The following is a 27073-nucleotide window of genomic DNA, read 5'->3' as shown; positions in this document are numbered from 1 at the left end:
TAGAAACTTTGGCGCGAGAGAACGCTGAGGCCTCCCCTCGCGCCAAGGGCAAACGCCAGTACCGAGCGACTCGCGGACCAGGACGGACGTGCGTTCCACGGGGAGTCATCACTCTTTGTCTCCACTGAATTTCGCTGCTGGTAACTATAGTCATTAAACTAAATCTTTTTTCGTGTATAAACTCCCAGTGCTTCCCCGGTCTTTTTTACGGTGTAGGGCCTAACCCAGCTGCTTAAATATAAACTCCTTACAATAGACATTACGCGGGGCAGTTCCACATACGGCACGGGCCGACTCCCCCTATGAGTGACTTTTTGTTAATTGTCGAGTGCACAGGCACCGACGACAGCGACGCATAGAACTTGCATCTAATTAACTGCGGGCCGCGGTCCACACAGTTGGACCTGGGTGTCACCGCATTAGCCATTTTCGGGATTGGCCGTCTCCAATCAACCTCCCCCTTAACCTCGACTGGCATAAGGGCTTAGATTAGAAATAGTGCGTCAGAGCACTCAGTGTTAATTCAATGTAATTTCGTAGGGAAATTCAATGTACGTCGTGTAAGTGTAAACTGAAATTGTAACTGTTCGAACCGATTAAACGTCCACTCCGCACACTCCTTGCGTAACGTGTCACCGACAGTACAAAATCCGAATTCGTGTATGTTATTGTGTTGAGTCTCCCTATCCCAGCCAGGAATCAGCATGTTATGCTGCACAGGGCCTGTGATGTGTTAACAGCCAGGGATCCCTCCAACCGCAAACTTCGCCGACGATCCTAGCGGGCCACACAGGGGCAACGCAACAACAGAACCCAAATTTGGTTAGACGCAGAGCTAGCCTGGCACCCTCCCGGACACATTTTCACTAATAGCCAGTTTATCCACTAGGATACACGCCCGGTCTCGAACACTAGAACCCAGACGACGGCATAATTAATATAAAACTATCTGCTGTTGTTAGCCCAAAATAGAAAGATTTTTAATTTTTTGTTTTGGAAAATTAATAAATAGTACACCAATTCAGGTATTCAAATATATTTGTTAATATCCTTATTCCACTCGTTTGTACATAAATATTTTTGAAAATAATATAACATTAATATAAGTAATTTTTTTTTCCAGAATTTAATTTGTTTACAAACTGTACTTGATATAACAAAAAAAAAAATAACAAGAATGACTACTGCCTTGTAATTGTGTTTCTAACATTAAGGTAGAGAAACATAAGAAATGTAGGGGGAAGTGAAAAAGCTATCTATATTTAAAAAGAGGAGGTAACTATAAACTTATCATTATTTTAAAATATTTTAACGACAGTGTGATACATTTGGCTTCAAGAGCATTGTGCCTCTTCAAGTAAAACGATCTTTGGCCAAACTATTTCCGGGACATAAAACGCGTAAGGGCGCCCCCTTGAGTTAAAAGGTCAAGAAGAGTCTTCGAGTAAAACGAACTCAGATAACACGACATGGAGTGAACCACCTTTTGTACTTGTTTTGGAATGGAAATAATGGCTGCAGTGAATGAATGTTTTAGTTTAGGAAGCACTGTTGCATGTAAAACGTGCTTTAAACAGGAGATTGAAGGAGAAGTACTTGCATTTGACCCTCAAACTAAAATGCTTATATTGAGTATCCTTTACTATGAAATGATTATGTTTCCCTTTAAGTATGTAGTTTTAGGTTATGTTTATTTTGAGAATGCGAAACATATGACAGTGTTACCATTTTGTTTCATTTTAAAGATTCTCTCTTAAGAAAGCATTTTCTAATAATTTTGTGAAAGAACTAGTTCGAGCTGTCTCACATTTTTTCCTTTCTATTCAAACGGTCGGCTAGGAATTTAAAAGGTAGCAAACTTAACCTAACCGACTGTCATTATTTTACAGTATTTTTTTTTTTAGCTGGCTAACTTAACTAACCGCTCACAATATATTACATAGTACGTTAATATTTACAGAGGGGCTTTTACTACAAGTAAAACAAATTTTGAATATACTTTCGAACACTTGTGATACAACTTTATTTACCTACCCTTTAAACCGCATTTCTGAGTTTAAACTAGTTTCTGAGAAATTACATTTTATAGTATACATTACAATTTGTGTGCTTTTCTATTCCATGTGGGTCTTTGATTTGAAGAAATTTAGTAAACATAGTTATTGTTTTGATAATAAAATGTAATTTAAATTCTAATAGAAATTTTAATGTTTCTATTTTCTGTTTGTTTTTTATGTAACTAATTGCATTATGGGAATATTTGTTTTCTGATATTTGCATTTAAAGAAATGTTTTGATTTACGTAATAACCAACAGTTTGAAGGGAGCAAAAAATTTAAAATCGTTAGAATGGTCAATTGTTTTGAAGTATTTTTGTATGTTGTTAACCTAATTTTCACAAATTAACTCAATTTCTCCAAATCATACACACACATACACTGACCCACACGGGAACTCAAAAAATGGCAGTGTCCGCTACAATGCACAGGTATTGTAATGAAACCTCTGATTTCTCAGAAACCAATAGGAATATAGAAACAATGTTTTAAGGGTTAATATAGGAATGTGTCTAATGTTTGAAAAAGGTATTTTCTGATTGTTAGTTTTACTTTACATAAAATCCCATTTGTAAGAAAATTGCATACAGGACTTTTAATTTAGCTTACCTAAACAACCCTTCACTTGATTTCACAGTTTTCTTAATGCAGGCGATACTTGCCCAACCAACACTTCAAGGTTGTTAAATACAAATGGCTAGATGTACATAAACATAATATAGTGTTCGCCACCAAATGTGGCGTGCACACAAACATTGTGCATTTAAAGTTAAACAACACTCTTGTAGTAAGTGGTACTGCCAGACTCATCAAATGGGAACAGCAGTTATACATAAGACCACACATCATCTTACAAAGTGTGTGTGCGTGGAATCCAATGATAGTTCAGAATGATAGCCGCCGTTTCAACAGTTGCTGCCGTGTGTTCAAAGTAGACGGATGTGTTTCATGCATGTTCCGTGGTTTTCATGTTTACTTAGTTTATATCTACGACAGTTCAGTGAATAAACCAGAATTAATTAATATTTACTTAATTATTCCGACTTTTTGGGGTTTACCTTACCTCTAAGTGATGTTATTTTATCTGAACTAGATCTAGGTGCTCTCAAGATCATGTTCAAGTCATCTACAAAGAAAACTCAATCAAAATACACAGGATCTCATGATTATCCTGTGAGTGAAGTGCCTATTCTTGAAATATCAAACTTGGAACCTGCAAGTATGGATGAATTATATAAAATTGTGAAATATCTATGCATTGAGGTAGACTAATTTTAAAGTAAAAACCTAGTACTAAAAACCCTTCTCATTGATTCTAGAGAAGAAACAGCACTAATCAAGCAAGAATTGCAACAAATAAAGGATCAATTATTTACTAACATAGATAATGCAACATCACTTAGTCTAGTGCTAAAGAAGTCATCCAACTACAAGGCAACAGACGGTATGGTTTCTCAGATCGACACGGGTAACCAGTTGCATGACCCACTTTTCAGTCAGCGTGAATCGCGCAGCGTCATAAGCCATACCAACAATCACCCATGTGATGACAGTGATGCCTTCACCTTGGCACAATATGGGTGCAAGTCAAAACCTAATGAGGTTACTGAAACCAAATGTGTTAGTGCCAGGAAAAAAAAACACCTATTAAAGTGGGAGTTCATAATATATCCATGTTCAAAATGTTACCTAAACCTACATTTAAAAGAACAACAGCTCTCTTTGTAACCAGCTTTGACCCAACTGTACAAGATCAAGAAATTATGGAATATATATTGAGTGAACTTAACTTGGCACAAGTTAAATCAAACTTAAAACAAAATTTAATTTTTATGATTCTTTCCATTTGCAGGTTCTGGAAGACAACTTCACTAGAATTAATAATGTATTCTGGCCAAGTGGCTGTCTGATAAGCCCCTTCTACGGTAACTTGCACCCTGATCAAATCTTAAACAATGTTTCCACAAGTGAAGAACCCAGCATCTCTACCTGGATTAATGCATGTACCTCTACTGATATTTCTGCATCTGCATCTACATCTATTTCTTCCTTGGTGCCTGGACGAGCATAGATCTTTGTGAAGCTTAACAACAAAATGTAAGAGGTCCAAGAACCAAGGTCATTGAATTTTTTGTTAACCTTTCAAACTCTTATAATGATTTTAAATGTATAACTGAAACATGGTTTACCAAAAACAGTACTAACTCTCATTATTTCAGTGACAACTACCTCGTATTTAGAACTGATAGTGGTACAAACTTTGATGGAAAGAGGTGATGGGGTTTTGATTGCTGTAAACAAACATAATTACAAAAATGTAATATCTACGCATGAATTTGACCTTATCAGAATTGAAGCTGTCTGGATAAAATTAAAACCCATCAATAAAATTCTTAATCATTGGGAATATTTATATTCCCTTTCAAACGACACCCTTAACTACAGCTTACTTAGAAGATCTTGAAGATAAATGTATGAATTCACAAGATTATCTTTTATTACCGGAGATTTCAATTTACCAGGTGTCGACTAGACTAAAATGCATACACTTAACATAATTCTGCCATGTATAAAATCGAAAGACAGAGCTTTGATAAACTTTACATCAGCAATCGATTTAACACAGTTTAGTTACACCTACACTTCTGCCCAACATCTCGACCTATGCGTTACTAATATTGATCTCTGTTCGGTTACTAAAGCACTTGATCCCTCAGTTAGAGAAGATAAATTTCATTCTGCTTTGGAAATAACATTCATTTTGACGCAGTGTTAACTAATGATAATGCTTTGTCCTCATTTATAAACTACAAAATCTGTGACTATCTCGGACTTTACAACCCTCTCAGAGAACATGATTGTTTGTTCATCTATAACACTAGAGACGTTAATATCATAGTTGATTATTTAACTTGCACAATGAATAATCTCATTAAATTGTATATACCTATTACTGTGAAGAAAATTCCTAAATATCCATATTGATATTCAAAACAACTAATTAAGTCTTTAAAGCTGAAAAGGCATTATCATAAATTTTCTCAATGCCAAAAAGAAACAAAGTCACTTCTATTTAGATATAAAAACAACTGGCTTTATAATATCAATAACAAAATCAAAGAAAACCCCAAATAATTTTGGAATTATATTAAAATTATGAGAAAAGGCCATGATCAACATTTTTCACTTAAAGTCAATGACATAGGTAGTTACAAATAACAATCTACTAATAGCGTTGCTGAATATTTCTGTAGTTTCTATAGGATTAGTATAAATAATAAAAATAACTAACCTATTTCTAACTATATGGCTAATATAATCAATGATTCTAGTTCTATGGAATATTAAAAAACGAAAATCTGTATTGTCCACAGGTCCTGATAACATTCCTAATTTTATTGTAAAAGGCTGCTCCTTACTCCTTGCTCCTCATACCTACCCTTGCAAATGGAAGATTGCTAAGGTCATTCCCTTCCATAAAAAAGGTAACAAATGTTTCAAACTACAGGCCTATTTCCCTACTAAATGGTTTCGTTAAAGTCTTTGACAAATTATATTCAAATATCTTGATTTTAACTAAGCAACAAGATTAACTGAGTCTCAAAAGGGCTTTAGAACTGGTAAAACAACCATGACAAACCTAGTGTCTTACACGTGGTGAATTTGATGCTTCTTATTTTGATTTAGTTAAACCTTTTGACATGGTTGACCATCATATTCTTCCTATTTAATATTCTAATTTTGACCTAAGTGATAAACCTGGTTGAGTTATCTTAAAAACAGAAAATTTTATGTATCTATACAGAATACAATTTTGAATCTTCATTTGACTACTTCTGGCATCCCTCAAGATGGTACCTTATTTCCTTTACTCTTCAACATTTACATTCATGATATAATATCAATGTTAAAGAACTCAACTGTCACACTCTTCACAGATGACCTAAAAATTTACAGGAAAATGTTGTCTTATCATGACAGTTATCTACTCCAATGTGATATTATGTTGATTATTGTTTGCTGTAACTCTAATTTAGTTCATCTCAATAATGAAAAAAACCACCATCATTACCTCCACCGGAAAAATCCATTCTATTGAGTATGCATACAAATTAGAAAATTCACCTATTTTAAAATCACAACATGTCAAAGATCTTGGTATTTTACTCGACAAAAAGATATATTTTCATCTTCACATGGAATTCCTTATCTCCTATTCTAACAAAATACTTGGTCTCATCAAATGTATTACCTTTAATACCTCAAATCTTGATGCCATCCTCTCCCTTTACACAGGTTTAGTAAGATCTAAACTTTAATATGGTTCAATTATTTTGAACAGCCTCAACAACATTGATGGTGAAAAACTCGATAGAGTTCAATTAAAAATGTCTAATTACATTAACCGAAAACTAAACAATGGCAACAATGTTGATATAAATTCTCATTTAGGTTCTCTTTCAACTAGAAGAAGTATTTTAGATGCTATTTTTGTTAATAATTGCTCTAAATCCAACTTAAATTGTCCTTTTTTAGTTGAAGTCTCTGGCATTAAAATTCTTTCTTTTAATAGTTGTAATCCACCATTCTTATGCACCCTAAATAACACTAATGTGATTACATATAGAATCATCACACATTTCAATAACTATGCAAACCTTTCGCATCAAACTAGTGACAAAAAACTTGTTAAAAAAGTTCTATCCTGTGTCCCCATCATAAAGTTAATTATGAGGTGTGGCTATTAAATAACCGGACTGATGCTGCTCTCAGCAAACTGCGAGTGTGCCGCATCATGTTTGAACATGACTGTGTCTAATGGTCCTTCCTCTACCCTGAGCTCGCTAGACAAGCCAGTAGGTTGCTCAGTTTGACTGTAGCAGTTGATTGAGTTAGTCTACGCACTAGTGACGCGTTGGAAAAATGCCAAGTGGTCGGACGGAGCAACGGGTTAACCTCAAGTTTCTTGTTATACTAGGGAAAACTGCGTCAGAAGCTTATGCAATGTTGAAAGAAAAGTCTACAGGACTTAATTTTATCACGCACACAAGTTTTTGAGTGGTTTAAATGGTTTAAAGAAGGCCCTGAAACGACCGAAGACGTACGGCGCCCAGGACGACCCTTAACGTCAAAAACGGACGGAAATTGAACAAATTGGTTAATTAATCCGCGCTGATTGCCGTCTGAGCATCCGAGGACTTGCTGAAATGACAGGAATCAACAAAGAAAGTGTTCGACAGATTTTGCATGAATCATTTAACATGTGGAAGGTTTGCGCAAAAATGGTGCCGAAACTCCTCACTTCCTAGCAAAAGGAATCAAGACAGAACATTTCCACTGACATCCTAAACAACATCGCCACTAATCCAGATTTGTTAGACAAGGTGATTACTTGTGATGAATCGTGGCTTTTTACTTACGATCCCGAAACAAATAGGCAATCCATGCATTGGAAGAGCCCAAGCTCGCCAAGGCAAAAAAGAGCCAGACTGAGCTAATCCAAATTCAAAGCAATGATGGTTGTATTTTTCGACATTAGTGGCATTATCTAAGTTCACTGGGTACCCGAGGGTCAGACGGTCAATTAACATTTCTATATTGAGCTTCTGATGGCCCTACATGATTGTGTGAGAAGACAAAGACCCGATTTGTGGAAGACCAAGTCCTGGATCCTTCACCAAGACAATGCACCAACCCATTAATGCCTTGTCTGTGAAAGTGTTCCCTGCAAAATACGGCATCACCGTGTTGGAACATCCACCGTATTCGCCCGACTTTGCCCCGTGTGACTTTTTTCTATTTACCAAGGTCAAGTCAGCGCTGAAGGGGACAAGATTTGAAAGTGTAATAAGCGGTTAAAGCAAAAGCGACGGAGGTTCTCAACCAGCTGACAGAAGAGGACTTCCAGCACTGCTTTCAACAATGGAATCGTATTGAGCGATGTAGGGATCACCAAGGGGAGTACATTGAAGGCGATAAAACTTTTGCTGTAATTGGTGACGAATAAAAAGTGTTATGATTTCAGTCTGGTTATTTAATAGCCATACCTCATATATACACTAGTAGTCCACTTGTTCCTACACTTTGTGGCTGCAATGAGTTCCCTCTATCACTAGGGCTGTTCACGAACTCAGCGTCATCCGACATTGCAGTCTAATCGTTCCCTGAAGACAACTCTGACACAGAGAACTTCTTGTTCTCTACACTCGTTGCTCGCGGCTCATGGAAATGCAAACTAACACCGCTGTCCAACCTGCTCTTTGACTTCCAGCAATGATAACCTCTCAGTGACAATCAGTTCAGTAATGGTCAGTCATGTGTGAAGAATGAGGGGTCACTATAACATGACTGGCTCAAATAGTGGTGCAGTGAGTATTTTCGAAGGCTTGCTACTGCACTCAATACACCTTTGCTGTCATGCTTGCCTTGTCAGTTTACGAGTTCAAAAACTTTTTACTCGCTGAGCAAGTCACCACTCACTCACCTACGAGTACTTCTTATAACGTCAAACTTGCCTAACTTCATTCCCAAAGTCTATTTCCAAACTCAGGAACTACTGGCCTTACCTCTACTGACGTTGAAGTCCATCGGGCTTAAACACTGGTGGCACAAGGGGCGTAATGGCAGTGGAGGTGACAGCGGTATAGGTAGCTTTGTCGGCGGTGGGGTCGGAGGTTTATATACCCCGCTGGGGCAACAGTCTTCCAAGCCTGGAAAGTTCTTTACAGTGCTCGCAGTGAGTGCACTTCCAGGCAACATGACGGTCAAATTAACTGGCTTGTTCTCTGCCTTCCGTGCACAAACTTCACCGGTCCTCTCAACTCCCAGATGGGTCGACGAGGCTCTTTCAGAGCATCACTGGTTGCAGCTTCATTAGGGGTTACTCACAAAAGAAAGTGAAAACACGTCTTTTAAAGACATATGACATGCGGGTGGAACCCAACCTGTAACTAGATGATGATCACCCATTAATGTAAATTTTTATTTAATTCTATTGACAATCACAACTACCTGTGAAAGGACTATAGGTACCAGTGATAGGTTTTTGCGAGATGTGCTTTTTTCTCAGATTAACTTGCAGCCAGCCAAATAAAAGTATGCTAAGATTGTTAGCCGATTGGGAGGTAAACTATATGCACAGTTTTATCTCTTGCGGGTTGCACAAGCTGGCGGCTGGCCATCTTGGTCACAGTGGCGAGAGATAATTCTCTGTTCATCATTACATTTTGTAAGGGCTATTTCTATAATTTTATCTTGATACATCCCTTGCATTTGTTTTTCTCTCACAAATATTTTCAACAGATATTTACTTAGTGTAATATCATTACAAAGACGTGAAAGTCTTCGTAATGATATTACACTGAGTAAAAATCTGTTTCAACAGAGGTTGGCAATGTCCATTGAAATAAAAGGCCAAGTCCTGGATCCTTCACCAAGACAATGCACCAGCCCATTATGCCTTGTCTGTGAAAGTGTTCCCTGTAGGATCCTTGTGTAGGATCTAGTGAGGATATGCATTTCCTGTAAGTTCTGATAGCACAATGACAGCTAACAGATGCCATGATTTTTTGCTAGACTGAAATTAACAATCTTTTTATTATTGGAAAGTTTTATACACATATTTTACAGAAGAATTGTACAGTAACATTTTAGTAGGGGCTGGTTTTTTTAGCCTAACAATGTCTTTCAAAATAGTTCAGAAATTTAGCTTGGAAAGACACAAAAAACACTGTATACTAAAAATTAACATCTGTTGTATGCACAATCAAATGTTTTCTGAATTATCCATATGATTTTTCTAATAGTTGTTTTGATTATTATATAATTGAAATGCAGAATTAGGCACTTGCATGTTAATTTCAACAACAAAAAAGTGGCTTGAAGCTGCAGTCCAAGCACATATTTATGTCTTATTGTTTGGTGAAATGTATAAAACTATTTAGTTAATTTTCCTTCTAGATGTATGTATTTTTTAACATGTCTTTCATATGTTCTTTTTTTTTTCATGTATGATTGACCATTTTTGACTTGAAGAAACTGACAGTTGAGCATCTTAGTGTGAAATTATAAAATATATGTTATGTATCAATTAAAAGTTTTTAATTACAAGTGGTAGTTCAATTCATTTGTATCAAGATAAAAGTAATTGAAATTGCTGTATTGTAATAGATCAACTGATAGCAACAAATTTAGTATGCTTTTGCCTTGGGTATATGTGGAGGGTGATAAACCTCCCCCCCCCCTCCCCCTCCTAAAAAATTCCCTAAAAAATCTATCAGTCCCACCAACAACAAGGAAAGAATTTATAAGCAAACAATGGGCAAAGTGGTTCTATCCCTCCCTGCTCCCAAATGAAATTCTGTGTAAGCTCCTGTCTGTTGCACTATTTATGAAAATAATTATTTATTGGAATTTTTTTACATAATAAACAGTTAAATATTGGAAGATTACACATGTTTAATCTTATAAAATTAGGTTGGATGGAAAATTAATTATTTTTTGGGAAAAAAATTATAATGTGAAGTTTACAACAGATATGCATGATTTAGGGTGTACCTACATGTTTTAGAGACAGAGTAGAGTATTTTCAGCAACATAACTGCTCTTTTAAATTTTCTAACTGTGCAAGTATTATTAATTGTGTTGTATTTTTAAACAAATATATAATTAGTGCATTAAATTATCATAACTATAACTAGAGTAGGGAGGTTAATCATTCGTACACACTCGCTGAAGCACCGGGCTTAACTAGCTCTCAGAAAATTTACTCCTTTTCCCCTCTCTACTGGACTTTTGATAAGATATTCCTACTCTGTGTGTAACTAAATATATCTTCTTTGATTGTGTACTGTGTTTACGCTGTGAACCCTACCGCAGAATGATCTCGCATGCACACATTTTTACTTACGTATTTCCCGTTTAGCCCTCCACAGCTAATGTCTGCTGAGAACGATGCATCTCAGTCCCACCCATGGGGTTTTCTAGTGACGTGCTTAGCAGACAATGGCTCAAAAATTGTACTAGATAGTCCAATAAGCTACCCAACACTACTATGCATCCAAGTTTTCATCTAATGATTCGCATATGATAGATTCTTTCTTCCCTCTTTTAAATTAATTTTTTTTTGTGTTGTAATGTAAAGATAAATTTTTCTTAACACGTTTACAGAACGCCCAGCTTCTAACAATCGATCATCTCTGAATGACGTTCATATTATTAATTTAGCTCTTGTAAGTGAAGTTCAAGTTACAAAAGAAGTCAACAATCTACCTCAAGTTCCTTTGTCATTGAATTTGCAGAAGGTAAACCTACTATGGCTTGTGATTGCTGATTTGTGTATTGTAAACTGTTTGTATGGGTTAGATTATTTCTCATTTTTGTTTTAAAATTGAATTTTTAATAATTGGCTATTATTTTATTATGAAGTTTGTAATTTTGTATCCTCACCATAAAAATTAATGAATTAGCAATCTAAGAATATATAAATGTTATTATTTTGAGACCGACTTAAATGCCTGTAAACACCACCTGACTTTTGGCATGATTTTACCATTTTTTAACATTTTGTTGTGGAAGTAATCAAAAATTTTAGTGTAGAAATAATAATTTAATTTAGCAGGCAGACTTTTACAAGTGATTAATACCATAGTGGAGCATTTACGACCTATTCTGATTACCATACATTAAGCACAAACCCAGATGGAAGTGTGACCACCTTAGCTTGAAGGGCTAAGTGTCATTTCATGTTATTTATTCAGGAGAAAGTTGTGTCATGCCAGTTTGAGGCCGGAGAGTATAAGATAGATAACATCCAGAAATGAGACGTTGGCAACCGTATTTTGCTGAAGGGTCTTTGCTGCATAGCAAGAAACCTTCAGAATTCACTTTTTTTCTTATGCCAAGGTTCGACTCCTCAAACATGTGCTTAATCAAATTGATGTCATGTGTTTATTGGCTGTTGCCACATTTCACCTCTCTGGGTTGCACATGGTTCATTGAGATGTTTTTCAAAGTGTTAGTCATTGAATTCTAGTCCTTCAGGGCATGACAAATAACTCATGATCCAATGACAGGTGTTATTTAAGTGTACAAACATTTGCTTTCTAGACTGTTGCCAAGCAATAACACAAATTTTTCTGGCAATTTTTGGACTACTCTTAGCATCTCATCAGCACTGTTAGATTTAATATCTTTAAGTTTTCCATTACCCTTGCTGGTAACTAAGGGTATTAAAATGTCCTTGGAAACCCCATAGACTTTCTTCACCCCAAATTTTTCAGTAGTTAGAAGTACAAATAATAATAATTTTTCTCTTGTTAGTCATTTTTTCATATGCCTTATTTTCTTTTAAACTATTGCATTTAATTTGTTGTCAGTTGAACATACGGGTGCGCAATCAGATTGAAGAAAAGCGACGGCTTGTGAAAGCTTTAGCAGCAGGAGTTTCTCCAGACGGCCAGAAATTGTTTCTAGCAATCTCTAAAACGTGAGTAGTTTATCTTAGTGCGTAGACTTGAGTGTATATAGTTGGTCAACTAATTTGGTACTGTGCTTAGAATTTGGTTCGTGTTCCTTACAGTTTATGATAAAAATATTTAAGAATTCACTGTTATAGCTCTGAAGCAGTTAAATGTTTTCAGCTTTAAAATAGTACATAGGTAGTGTATTTTGGTAAAAAAAAACAGTAAAATAGAAATAGGAAACACGGAAGAGCTAAGCAATTATACGAACATAGAAATAGTAGCTGGATATTCTTCAATCGGCTTGGCAAATTTCATAAAATGCTTTAACCAATCCATAAAAATGTCCAGTTGCATCTATCCTGACGAATGACAAGCAAATCCTGTACCCAGCGGTGTCCCATCTTGTGTTCCACCTTCATTCTCTTTTGAGGAAAAATAATAAAAGGGGTAATATAGTTTCCACCAGCAGCCATACAAATCACGATGGTACTCAATACACCCCACTCTGTTGAGGTGATAGCATGCACCTACTTCTTTCCATTTTGTGCAAGTATTTTAGAGCTTTTGCTCTGCATTGTGTTAAAACCAGACTCATCCTTTTTAAAAATACAATAAGTTTGATGGTTTGTTGAAATATATAACACATTGTACTTGTATTTTCGTACCCATCCACATTCTCCCTCATAGCTTGTTACACCTAGAAACATGGCACACCACACACTAACTTGCTCAGTGTGTGTAAGTGCAGTCCAGGACAGTCTCCATAATTTTTGATGTTTATAGTAACTGCATTTGTAGTTGAGAACTTAATTCCTGAACCTATTTCATGTTGCGAAGAATGCTGTAACAATCCTTGTGTCTCGATCGGCCGACAGATGTATTGTTCTTTCTCTCTCTCATGTGTACCTCAAAAATACTTAGCAGAGAGCATTTTTCTTGCTTTCTCAGTTTGTCTGAGGGTGTGAAACAGCAGAACACAAAATTGTTTTAAAATTGTGCTTTCAGATGCTTGCCATATTTATTTCTATCTGCAGGTTACAAATGTTTTGATCTGTGAAACGTTACAAATAAGTAATATTTCAATGCATGTACATAATGTTTTGAAATTTTTTTTTTTCCAATTTTAAATTTGTATTGCACATGCTAGCAGAATTTCACCATCCAGGCTGCTCAAAATTTAAAATTAAATCTTGTAGCATAGGCAGTAGTTTAATTTTATAATTTTAGCTATATACTCATGTACACACAAAATTATAAATGTTATTTATATCAATAAACTTTATTCTATTCACATGGTTGTTTACCAGACGCAGAGTACATTGTCCGAACTGGAATGACCAAGATTATAAGAAAGTGTAAAAAAAAAAATGTTTTTTCTTACAAGCATTCCTTGAATTGAAACATGTTGTAATTTTTTGCTATGTCCAAAAAAAAATTCTAAAATCAGTCTTCCCTATTGCAAGAACCATTTAGAGAATAGGCCTGCAATCTTGTTTCATATTTTTACTTTACACTGAAATGAAGTTTAACATTTCAAGTAAAATTGGGACAGTTGTGTGGATTGGCATGAAAATAAGAACACACAATGCACGTTACTTAGGTAATTTAAAGCGTAATAACCTGTGTTTAGAATCATTCATACATCATGAAATGCAGATTTTCACTTCACAGATCTATACTCCTTTCATCTGCACCATTCACTGACTATACCTTCATGTTTAGTCTCATCTTTATCTGTACAGTCATTTATTTTTCTATGTGTGGTTTTCAGAAAGTTAATTTTCTACAGCATGGCATCTGACTAACAGAACTACAGGTAGTGGATGGGAATGAATCATGAACAGTTTTTAGACTCTGTGCCATGTGTTGGTGTCGAAAGCTGGAGGGAATATCTGCATGAGGAACACTAGCAGAGGAAAAAATATTCACTGACATCTCATTTTATTAATGACTTCATTATTCCATTATGTATATTGTCATCATGCAGGATAGCACAGTGAAAATAATCCATTTTATCAACCATATCTCCTGTTTCAGGATAACTGACATTGCCTGGCAGGGATCCAACATAGCTGTTTGGAACTCTGTCATCATAACTCCACCGTACAAACTGGACAACGTGAAAGGAACACCAGAAAAAGCTGTGTCACACATTAAAAAAGTGGTAAGTTAATGAATTAAAAATTAAACTTTTCTTGCAACACCAGATAGATTCTTAGTATTTTTGAAGCTTCCAAATCAATCTAAAACTAAGTTTGATATCATGTTAGTAATTTTTGCAAAACAGACATGACTGTACACCACTGAATCATCTTACACTCACCCAGCTCTTCTGAAAACTACTTTGCTTCAAACACAAAGCCTTCTCTAACAGTGTTTCTCTTTCCTGGCCTGCAACCTGACAAGCGCAACTTTCAATGTATGTACTAGGTTCATGAAGCACCCAATAACTTACAATTCTGCTGGGTCTACAGAAAACAGTATACAAGCATAGGCGGGGATCGTGTTCTGGTACGCAATAGCAAAGAAGGCAAGTCTGTGTTAAACAAAATAAAAAATTCACTAAGAACAATGTTTTCAAACTATATAAGAACTCTTAAAATTTATAATGTAATTATCTCACAATATGAGAATTTATTTGTGTTACAGTTAACAAGAATCAAAAAAATCATTACGTTCCATAAAATGACAAGGGATTTTATAATTGCATCACAAAGTTAACACGTTAAATCACCAATAAAAAATAAAACAATGATTAATGAAAATTGCAAATAGGCGCAAACAGTATTGCCAATGCAGAGAAATATTTACATCCTAAGAAAGTTTAAAGCTAGGCGAGCTCTAACATGAAATATGCATACACAAACTCATGTTCCGATGGCAAACAAATGTGTAAATTACACAGCTCTAGACAGAATTCAGCATTGAATAGGTTTATACTTTTGTGTTGAATGAGATTACAAAATCAAACATGATTAAATACATGGTAATACCTCACTTAGCATGTTTTCAAATTGTGCGAATTCGTTTAGCACAATGTAAATTTCACTGCCCCAGTCTTCAATAGCACGTCTGTAAATTTCAGTTAGCACAAAATCACCACAGGCGAAAATAAAAGTCGGGCATGATGCCACGAAGTCTTCTTCAACTCGGTAAACAACAGATGTATCGTGGGATACAGTTAGCTATACGAGGGGGGAAGAGATGCGTGCGCAGGTTTGACTATGCTCTTGGCTGTTGTATAAGCATCAGCTATGGCAAGTTCAGTTGTGGCTATAGAGTGTAAAAGACCAAATTTTTAATGTCCGCGTGTATACCGCTGGGCTGTACCGTTTGCCCCCGACCACATACTGGGCCGTGATGAACTTCAGTCTAGCCAGTGGCAGGGAACTCGCATGCACAATCACAACACGTCTGCCCAGTCGTTTGCCGGTTAACTACGTGCGCAAGCACCTGCAGTTGGAATCATATTGGAATCATGGCTTCCAAGTGAGATAGTAATGCATCGTGTTCAAGTATTTGAGACAAAACTAGAAGTATTACGGCATGCAGAATGTCATGAAGGCCACACTTATGCTGGTCGCACTTTAGTTTTAAGCAAGTCAATTGTGTGCACAATCGTACGAAATAAGGACTCTATCAAACGTTTATATAAGTCTGATGCTGTTAGTTGTACTAGCGGGAATGTACAGTAAAACCCCTTATTTGCACTTTTCAAGGAACCCCAAGGAAAAAGTGTAAATTGCGGGAAAGTGTAAATTGTGGGAAAGCACTTTTATTGGCAGTTAATGCTAAATTTTAGCTTAAAAAAATGTATCAGCATTTACTGGTGCTACAAGACAAACAATAGTTGTTTACAACACATTTAGGGCACTGCAAAAATATAATTTTCTTAAATATAAAAAACAATGCAACATAAAGCCTACATTAAATTTTCTCTAGTACAGTTTTATAGGTGTACATACTAGTATAAATTCAACACTTTTTAAAGAAATCTGAAATTTTTGTTTGACTTTTCTTTTGTTCAGTTTGTATGGTCTGAATTTCTTTTTCCAAGGAATGAAGTGCATCAACTGCATTTTCACTGTTTGGTGCACTGAGAATATAATTCCTTAGAGTCTGTAGGGCTTGAAGTGCATCGATCGTCGTCGGTATGGGAGTTTCCACTTCTGAATCATCATCTTCACTACTTTCTTGTTTTTCTGCCAGATGACTATCAACAATGTCCTCCACAGTCTGGACTTCACAAGTTACAACATTATCATCCAGTTGTACATAGTCAGTGAAGTCTCCATTTTGTGAAAGTTGCAGATATTCTTCTTTCACTTTATCTGCTCCAGGCAAGTTTTCACTGGATCCAGCACTCTGTCCACTGTCAACAAAGAAACCAGCTTTCTGGAAACAGTTGGTTATAGTTTCTGGTGTAACTTCCTTCCATGCTCTTGCTGCGAAATGTAGTGCAGTTAGTAGATTTATTTTCATTTGTGTTGGGTCCTTGCCATTGTCCAGCATGGCAACTGCTCTGGATACAATGCATTTGCGGTAATAGCACTTGAAAGAGTTGATGATGCCCAGATCTAGGGGCTGGAGTGTGCTTGTGCAATTCGCAGGGAAATACACAATCTTCACATTCCTCAGCTCTATGTTTATTTTGTGGGCAGGGCACTGATCAATGAATAGCAAGACATTTCGGTTACGCAGCGCCATTTTTCTGTCAAAAGCTTGGATCTGTTGCTGAAAAAGAGACCCTGTCATCCAGGATTTATTGTTTGCTTCATACAAAGTTGGCAAAGTTTTAATGTTTTTAAAACAACGTGGTTTTTTTGATTTGCCGATTACAAACAACGGAAATTTTTCAGAACCATCAGCATTTGTAAGTAAGAGAATGGTAATGCGATTTTTGCTCAGCTTGCCACCATGGCATTTTTCCCCTTTAAAGCATAATGTTTTATTAGGCAATACACAGTAAAACAAACCTGTCTCATCAGCATTGAAAACATCTTTAGCTGATAACCCCTCCAACTGTTCCTTGAGCGACGTGTTTTTCCAAACATCAGCAGTTTCCTCGTCCACACTCTTGCTTTCACCACACACAACCTTATAAACAACATTATGGCGCTGGCGAAATCTGTCTATCCATCCATTAGAAGCTGAAAAATCATCAATTCCAAGCCTCAAAGCAATGACTTTTGCTTTCTCGCGTAGTACGTTGCCATTGATTGGAAGATTTGAAGAGCGAGCACAAATGAACCACTCATACAACAAACTTTCAAGTTCTTTAAATGTAGAGTCTTTCACGTACTTGCGCTTCTTCGCACTAGGCCCGCATTGGGCAGCATTTGCTTCAATAGAACACCTATTTTTAATTATTGTGTTTAAAGTACTAACAGGAATATTCAGTTCCTTGGCCAAAACCACTCGGGTACCCACATGCTTGTCAAACTTCTCAATAATTTTAATTTTATCTTCAATAGATAAAGTATTTCGTGGAACTTTATACCTATCCATCTTCAATCAAAATCTTGCCATAAATAATATTGTGAACGATAAAAAAACACGTGCTAACCAAAACGGACGTTGACTAATGTAAACAATGAAAGCCATCATAGATATGTACTGTACATAATGCAGCACTACTAAATATACGTACTGTGTATGAGCGCTTTCCGGTAGTATCGATAGCTCAGCGCTTCGGACTATGCTCTGCTACGAGAGTGCTCTATGACACCATAAATAAAACCGTTTGTGGTTCTGCTACGAAAGTTCTCTATGGCAGCAAAGATTAAAACGTTAGTAGAGGAGAGGCACCATAGAACTTGTCGATACATCAAAACGAAAGGTTACAGACAATAGGCGAACTACTTCAAACTTTTCACATCTATGACTAACGTGACGAGTATTTACATTTTTACCGTGTTTTGAAACGTACATTCCGGGTTTTTTGGTTACGTAGCGGTGTAATTTCAGGGAAAATGCAACACGAAAGTTAATGTACAATAAAACGTACCTACATAAAATGACGTTATTTGCGGGAAAACGTAAATAACGAGAACGTAAATACGAGGTTTTACTGTATTTGACATTAGATACCGAAACAAATATGAACAGATGATTCACATGGAAAAGGTTGTTAAGTGAATGGTGCAATGAAAAAAAATCTCGGGCCTGACAAGATTGGTGTGAACCAAGTGGTGATACGCGAAAAAGCACTTTAATTTTTGAAAAATTAAAATGTAAATATCCGGACAGTAATTTTGGTTTCACTGCCAGTAAAGGATGGTTTGGAAAGTTTGCGGAAAGGCACGCGACGTGAGTTGAAGTTCATGCCCGAGCGGGCCAGTCAACCAGCCGACTGACGATAAGTACATAAACACCTATCTCCTGTTACGTGGTGTCATATTTGCCATACAAAATATTCGATGGTAGGCTTATTAAAGATAAATGGTTTGACATATTTATCATTGAGTGTTATTCTATGCATTTATATTATGTAAAGAATATTTCCCTACAAATTTTGGAACACATTAAGTAAATTAGCCTTGCTATTTATGGAGACTAATGCTTCAGAATACACAATTTCGAATAACACGAAAAATTTTAGGAATGCATTATTTGTGCTAAGTGAGGGATTGGTGTACTGACAAAGCTATACAGTGCACTTGGGAGCATCACTCAAGAAAACCATAGGTAAAATTTACAGATATCAATACTTTAACAAGACAAGAACAATAATAAGCATGCTCTCGTGATATTTAAAAGCAAACATAAGGGGTATGGAAGGACTTAATCCTATGGGCCAATGCCCGTAATACCAAAATGTGAATCGAGAAGGAACTCGCTGTGCAATAAACTGAGGCAAGAAAACTCAGCTGCGCATGTGTGACACTGTCAAGTAGGGGAAGGATTGGCAGAGATTGGAAAAGGAGTGGAGGGGGAAGAGGGGCCGCACAAGGAGGTTGGCGAGGCCCCATGGAGGACACGTCTTGCGATCTTCGCTTGTCTGCACCCAGTGCAAACTAACGAGCAACCAGCTCTTGTTTGTTACACTAGCCCTAGCTACTGCAGCCAATAGCTAGCTCTAAATACAATAATCTTATTTGTGAATCCTCCCCTCCAACTTTTAATAAAAACTCAATAAGTTTTAGTGGCCAAAATTCTGCCTTTGCAACAGTTTGTGGAATTGATAGGTAAAAATATGATTACAAACGTTTTGCAAATTAATTTGACAATACCTTCTGTCTCTACTCTGTGTGGGATGATAATCAATTTATGAGTTACAGTTGCAATCATCCACAAGGCCACTACTAACACTGATTAGTTGATTTTAGTTCAGCAAAGGCATAAGTAATTTTTTAGTTTTAAAAATTGTGCACTATCTAAGTGCAATATTGCAATTAGCACCTTGTGGTAGCTGTAAAGTTGGTATATTAGTTTATCAATTTTTACCTTTTGGAATGTTGTAACATTTTCATTGATGTTTTGCCTTTGTTATGGCTCCAAAAAATACTTTGACAAATGAAAGATCCTATCAAAGAAAAAAAGGATGATCCTATAAACAAGTTACTTGGAATTCAAAAGTACAGGGAGTGGCAAAATACCTTCTGTTGCCTCAACATTTCACTGTTCTAGCTAAGCATGAAGAAACATGCTGAGGCCACAACATTTAAGTGATGCCTAGTGTATTTGATTGCAGTATGCATAAAATTTACAAAACATAATTTGGTTATGTCAGAAGATTGAGTAGCTGTTAGTTCTGCCACCTCACCCTTTCAAACTGTGAATGTTGTTTATTGGAGAATCCGTGGTCTGTAGGGTAAGTCAAGGCAATGTCATCAAAGCACTCAGAGGGCAGCAAAAAGTACAAATACGTATCAGGATTAGGGTGCTCAGTAGCTCACCTGCATATTTGTGCATTTTGCATACACATGCTCACTTGCATACGTTCTTATACATTTTTATACCTCTATGGGTGAAGTTTACTCCTCAAGAAGGTGGTGGCCACACACCCATGTGTTTTTTTGGTCATTGAAAATGTCAATTGATAAGTCTAAAAAATGTATTACAGCCCACGTTACACACACAGTGCAATAAAATAACAAAACAGCACCTCTTGATTTATTTAATGAAAAAAAGATAAACATAACCAACAAAATTTCCTCAAAATATCACAAAAGAAAACATCAATAAAGCAGATTAGTAGTTTCCATTATATTAAAACAAAAGTATTTACAAACCTCTTGCTTAAAGGGTGCATACCTCCTTCAGTAATCACTCACTATACACTATTGGTCATATTATATTTTCTAACACTTTGCGTAAAGAATTACATTATAAATTTTGTATCAATTGATTAGAGAATACCTGTAGATTTGGTAGAAAACTTCCATGAATGATTGCAATATAATTATTGTGGCATACATAGAAGAAGACATATAAAAGAGGTTCTGCAGAATTCATTGCAAAAGTGTACATTTATTACTACTTTTACTTAATAGTAATAATTATTATTATTATTTTGTTATTATTTTGTCTTTACTCACTGTTAAAACAGCACAAATTACCATATTTTTAATTTGTACAATAATTTTGGTGTTGTGTTTGTTTATGTTGAGTTTGTTTTTAATTTACAGGTTGAAAAGTACTTGAAAGATCAAGCAATGTCTGAATCAACACCTACAGTTGGTTTATTACCAGAAGCCAGCCCTGTGCAGCTTTAATATTCCATAAATATATCACTGGTGTTGTTCATAGAAAACAATTTTTTTATCTGTTCTTTTAAGTTATAGAAATTTACGTATCATTGTGTGCTTCTCATTTCTAAAGAAATGAATCTTTGTAAAAACTGTGTAAACATGCATCGTACAATAAACCATTTGTTGTTTATTGTCACTAATTACAGTGTTCTTGTTTCTAAAGAAAGTTAAGAGTTTGGCTGTAATATATTATGAAGTCTATATTGTATAGTGCACAAAGATTAATGAAAATATTGTTATAATTTTTATTGTGTACAGAATGTTGCTCTAACCATTGCATTTGCAATAGAAATGATACATAGTTATGAGTTTTCGACATGTTTAAATTTAATTCATAAATTTAAGAATTTTTTTCTTGGTTTATGTAATGTACCTATATAGATAGAATTCATGCCACAGCATGCATGTAATTTTGGTGTTTTCCTCTGCTGTGTCGAAATCACTGTGTGTAAACTTACTGATTATCAAGGAAAAGTTATTGCAAGACATGAAGAACCAGGTATACCCTAGTAAAAATGTTCTAGAAAATTGTGAAAACCTTTAAAATCATATGTAAAAACAAAACTTCTAGAGAAATGTGTGGGAATACCCAAACAATTCAGACCTCCATTTCAGAATGACTTTGGTTCATAAAATATATTTTTTTACGTATAATTTCACAGATTTTAATATTTCTTTCCTCCGGTCATTCAGTTTGGCATGCACTTATAAATACAGAATAAAGACAGTTAAGCAAAGCTACACTTGTATCTGAACTTCTGAGTAGTTATTAAGTACATTTTTAGAAAGTTGTGTGTATTATCTGTAAGTTGAGAAGTGAAAGTTTTGATATATAACTAAAAATATAAACTTTACTTTGCTTGGGAATTGCAGTTTACCCATTATAAATTAGATTAGAGCAGTGTAGCATTCAAAACTCATTTAATTAAGTCATTTAACTAAATATTTAGACTGGTGAACAAATGACTTTAAATTTTACATTTGCAAAGCAATTAGGAAAAATCCTCCTTGTGAAAATGACTAATCTTTAATTACTATAATTTTATTACTTCCTGCCTGTACAAAATTTTTTTTAAATCATTATTAGGATAGTTTTGATAAAAGATAAAAATGTAAAAATAAATTTTAAATTTTTCAGTTCGCTCTTTGAAAAACACTTAAATTTATAGGTATTAGTAAACAAGAGTGGTATCTTGAGTTGCATACATAAATTTAGTATGCTGAAACTAAGACATTCCAGATAATTTAGCTTAACAAATGTGTCACCATTACCATATTAAATACATAGGTGCAAATATATCAGTATGTCTGTCGTTAGTTTGGTGTTATAATTTATTTTTTCATGGAAGTGGATTTTTATGGGAGCAGTTGAACCCTTATACAGATTATATGGATTTTTATGGGAGCAGTTGAACCCTTATACAGATTATATGGAATATATTACTGATATCTGATGTGTGTCTGGAGGGCTCACCTTATCTTTAAGCACGACATGCTAATTGGTAGGCTTGTGGTGTAATTGTGTGGCTGATGATGAGTTCTTGAGTGCTGGGGATCTGGCTGTGGTGTCAAGACGGGTTTCATATGTACAGTTCTTCCAGCCAGTTCTGTACGATTGTGGTTGCCTTTATGTGGCTCTCATTGCAGACTTGCATCTGAAATTGCATACCTTTGTGCAGTCATGTGCCTTTCTTTTACAAGGCTGGCTGAGTTGTTGCTTTTTGCATTGCTGGAATATTGGAGAGGCAGCAACAAATTACCAGCTAGTTTTTGGCTATGCTTTCAAGTGCACTAAGAGTTTTCAGTCTAGCATTTGGCGGTTTTGCACTAGGTATACCATCACTTAATTATCTGAGTGGAGTGTCTTAGGTTTTGGAACCATTTGTGTGTCTTAGCTCATTCTGATGTCTTTGTTTAATAAGATTGTTTTATCTAATTAGATTGAAGTTTATATCACCCTATAGGTAGTTTCTTCGTAAAAGATTCAGTTTAGGGTGCTTCTGTAATTGAAAGTGTGTGTAGAGTCCGCATTCACTATTGACTGTTGTTATTTCTTGGGGCTGATGTCATGCCACTCACTGATAGAAAGGGAATTTATGCTAGCTTGTTGGCACCCACATATGTCTGCTGCTTGCCATAAGAGAAAAAGGGTTGCAGGAGTTGCATCTTTGGCTGGTTCAAACAAAAGCTGGAAGTAGTCGTAGACCCATTGTTTGGTAAAAAAAAACACATTTCAACAGTGTGAATAAATCTTTTGTGGGTGACTGACTTCAAGCTTCAGGTGTAAAATTTTGGCAAAAATGTAACTTATCACAACACATCTAATATCAAAAATTCATGACATTTTGTTTGTAGTGCTGAGAAGTAAACCTAATTTGAAGGCTCCAGTACAAAAAAGGAGGTGGCTTCACTTTTTGTTGAAATTAGCAAATAGTAGCGCTCTATGTTGCTCTGAATACCATCCCACTGTTACAGTATAAATGCAGCTGATCCCATGTTACGTTCAGAGAGAAAAAGAGGTGGTCCCTAGAGTCACCTCTTATTTTACACCAACCTGATATGACTTTGGTCACAAAGCAGAACTGTGTTGCGGCAACATGACACATAATGTACACAGCTCATTGGCCAGGGAATGCACTCTGGCACTAATTTCAATCAGGTGGGTTCTGGCCAAATTGATCTCATCAAAACAATTTTTTTTTGTTCCAAAATCAACTGTACAGAAGATGTTTAAGTGATTTTATCGTAAAGTTTATAAAAAAAGACAGTTTATTTCTTAGGTAATCATCTTTATTTACTCTCTTATAATTAAGCAACAATTATGAATAAAATCAACAATGTAAATTTAGTAGTGTAACTAATTAGTGTTTAATCTTTATATTAGTAAAAATAGTTTAAGTTCAGTCTTTCTAGAGTTCACAATTCACAAATGACATCAATGAAAATTATCTTGTAAGTTATATTACATTATTTAAGTTACTTATATTACCTAAAACTAACTTAATCAACCGAGGTCACAATAATAACATAATTTTGTCATGCTAAGTAGTCTTTTCTTATAATTATGATGATGGTCATCATAGATCTGTTTAATGAATGGCACAATTATCACAACATGGAGTTATTTTCCAATAAACATACTTTTAATAATTATTTTGAATATAATGATTATAAAAAATCAAGTTTAGTTTTAAAGAAAGGATCGTAGAAAACAAATAATGTTAATCATGTCATCTGCCAATCGACATCTCGGAGAGTTACAAATGTAGCCAGCGGCTGAAAAGGCCGTTTCAGCTTCTACACTTATTGGTTTTTATTGTCAACAAATAGTCATGAACAGAAGACAAGTATTTTTCCTCGGACTCCTTCACTTTCATATGTAGCCATTTCCTTTTTTAGTACTTTCCCAAAATCTTTCTCATTTTTGGTTTTCATGGTATAGGTTTTTGATGTGTGCTGGATTTGCATTTGTAATTCTTCCTGTAACATCATATTATTTTTCAATGACGATGAGTCTTAAGTTTTTTCTACCAATGTAAAATGCCGAGACGAGCCGAACCGTTCCAATCAATTGCGCGGCCTTCCATTTGAAAGCATGGGTTCATATAACTGCCTACTGGTCCGATCCGAGCCGAGCCAAACAATTGCACGTCCTGCTAAACGCAACTCGCATGGCGCGCGCACGTGTCTGAGGTGGAGTGGGGTGGGGCAACCCGTAGGCAGGTATTCTTTTACTGGATCCGGTCACCATATCCGGTAAATTGGTACCGGATCCGGTAACGTCTAATGATGCAAGATTACCAGATCCCTAACATTGGCGTAAGAAGAAGGCACTGCTAGCCAAAATAAGATGTCTGCCACAGGCAGATTAACTACACAGTTACTACAACTCCTAGGGGGTTGCAGCAGGTACTGGCAACATTCCTTGTTTATCACATGCAGTTAGTATTTTTGTAATTGAGTGAGATGTTTTGCTCACAGACTTCAATTTACAAATGTATAGGTATATTACAAAATACTGTCCTTGTTGCCTTACATTATAAAGCTATTAGTCTGTTTGCTGGGTTATGTTTACTGAGTTCTAGGGAATGAGAGATTTAGACAACCTGCAGTTCACTGGGCTTTATTGACATAGTCGTCTGTTATTTATGGTCTATGTTGTATTACTTTTGAGAAAATCGGAGTGACAATAGTCAACTTTGACAGAGAACATTATTTTGCATTCTGATGGCTGTTGTGGTTTTCATATGTTTGCCTGCAGAAGTAGGTGTCTAACAAAAACATACTCGTGTAAAACATCAAGACAATTGTACCCAATGTTGGCTCGAACAAGAAATTGAGGTTTTGTTATGAGAATAGTAGTCATAATGTCAACCATGTAATGCTTTATGGGATCTAAAACTAAACCAATTCTGCAACCCCTTATTTTATTTGCATCATTTGTATAAATTTTCAGTGAAACTTTTATGTATATTGTGTGTAAACTGGTCTACATCTGAAGTTAGATGTGCTACACAAACCAACCATGTGTTCATATGCCCTTATTAATATTACATTTTTTTGTGTATACAAGTTTGTACAAAGATATTGGACAAATTGTGTATAAAAGTATGACAATATATGATAGCAAATTAATAAGTAAATAAATATTTATTTTTATGTTTTTTTTTCTAAAACAGCCACTGGTCTGTGGTAAGTGTAGCTGGTCAGCTACCAACTAATGCAAAAAAAAAAAGATGCACTGAACTGTATTACAAATACATACCTATGTATAATTATTGATTATAACACAAACATGCTCTGACAGAATAGAAAGATGGGCGATCAAGAAGTGTTGTATTAGTTTTTTCAAAGGCTGTTTAAGAAGCATGTTTCTTGTAATGTTGAGTCCGCTCCTTTTCCCAATACAATACATATTTTTATATTATGTTCATTGTAGCTATTTCTTGCCAAGCTAGCAAACTTCCCTGGTCTCACAGAGATTCTGCAATGGTCCGTGTGATAATTGACAAATTACTTGCTCAGTCCTACAGGTGTAGGAACTTGTGGACTGGTATATAGTTTACTTATACTGGGTTTTATTCTCAGTCTCATGAGACACCACATCACCTACCATCAGCCATTTTTCATGGAACACACACACACATAAAACGTGTTAGGTGTGATCATTGTTTAGCATGGTACAAGTACCACTTCATCTTGATGACTCGTGTCTAAATTGAATGCAAAGTGGTTGCATGTTCACTGTAAGAATAGTGCAAACCATTTTTTTTTATTGAGAGGCAAAATTTTTCCTACACCTCCATGCCATTTTGAAACTATATCACCCTGCAGTCTTCTCCTGTTGTACCAAGAGTTCTTTTCCACAGCCCGACATTGCTTATGTAAACTGACGCTTGCACCAATCTCCTTAACTTTTGTCCCCATGATTACACCCAAACACCTCTTCTCATTTCCTCACCAAAAGCTTTCCATCTTCCCACACTACCCGCAGAATTCATCTAAGGCTATGAATTTTCATAAAAACCTCATGCAGAGTGAAACACATCTGAGAATATGCCGAAAACAGCATCTGTACATCATAATTTTTATGCTGTGTGGGTGAACTTGTGCTCATTAGAGATGACAGAGGTGGATGATATGTGAATGGAGCACTGTAGAAACTGGAGTACATAAGCCTAGAAAACCATCAGCTCATTCCAGGTTTCCCTCTTGCGTAAAATCCGGCTTTGATCCCTCTGAGAATCAAACCTTAGTCCCAGCCAGTATACATATCACCATCGATGCTGTGCTGTGTGTC

The 27073-nt window shown here is 35.8% G+C and overlaps 1 protein-coding gene across 2 annotated transcripts; it reads left to right on the top strand.

The window, feature by feature from the left end:
* Positions 1-1393: 1393 nt before the first annotated feature.
* LOC134529599 (protein LSM12) lies at positions 1394-21927 on the top strand. 2 transcript variants are annotated; one of them, XM_063363869.1, is made up of 5 exons: positions 1394-1632; positions 3157-3230; positions 12434-12543; positions 14558-14684; positions 21151-21927. In XM_063363869.1, the coding sequence occupies exons 1-5, from the start codon at positions 1503-1505 to the stop codon at positions 21235-21237; spliced, it is 528 nt and encodes a 175-aa protein (XP_063219939.1). In that variant the 5' UTR covers positions 1394-1502; the 3' UTR covers positions 21238-21927. The 2 variants fall into 2 exon arrangements, with proteins under 2 accessions (XP_063219939.1, XP_063219938.1); XM_063363868.1 differs by lacking the exon at positions 3157-3230 and adding an exon at positions 11226-11359 and having other exon boundaries at positions 1408-1632.
* The last annotated feature ends 5146 nt before the right edge of the window (positions 21928-27073 follow it).

The sequence above is a fragment of the Bacillus rossius genome, chromosome 2, assembly GCF_032445375.1.
Source record: "Bacillus rossius redtenbacheri isolate Brsri chromosome 2, Brsri_v3, whole genome shotgun sequence".
Taxonomy (NCBI): domain Eukaryota; kingdom Metazoa; phylum Arthropoda; class Insecta; order Phasmatodea; family Bacillidae; genus Bacillus; species Bacillus rossius.
This window is presented reverse-complemented; position numbering and strand designations above follow the sequence as displayed.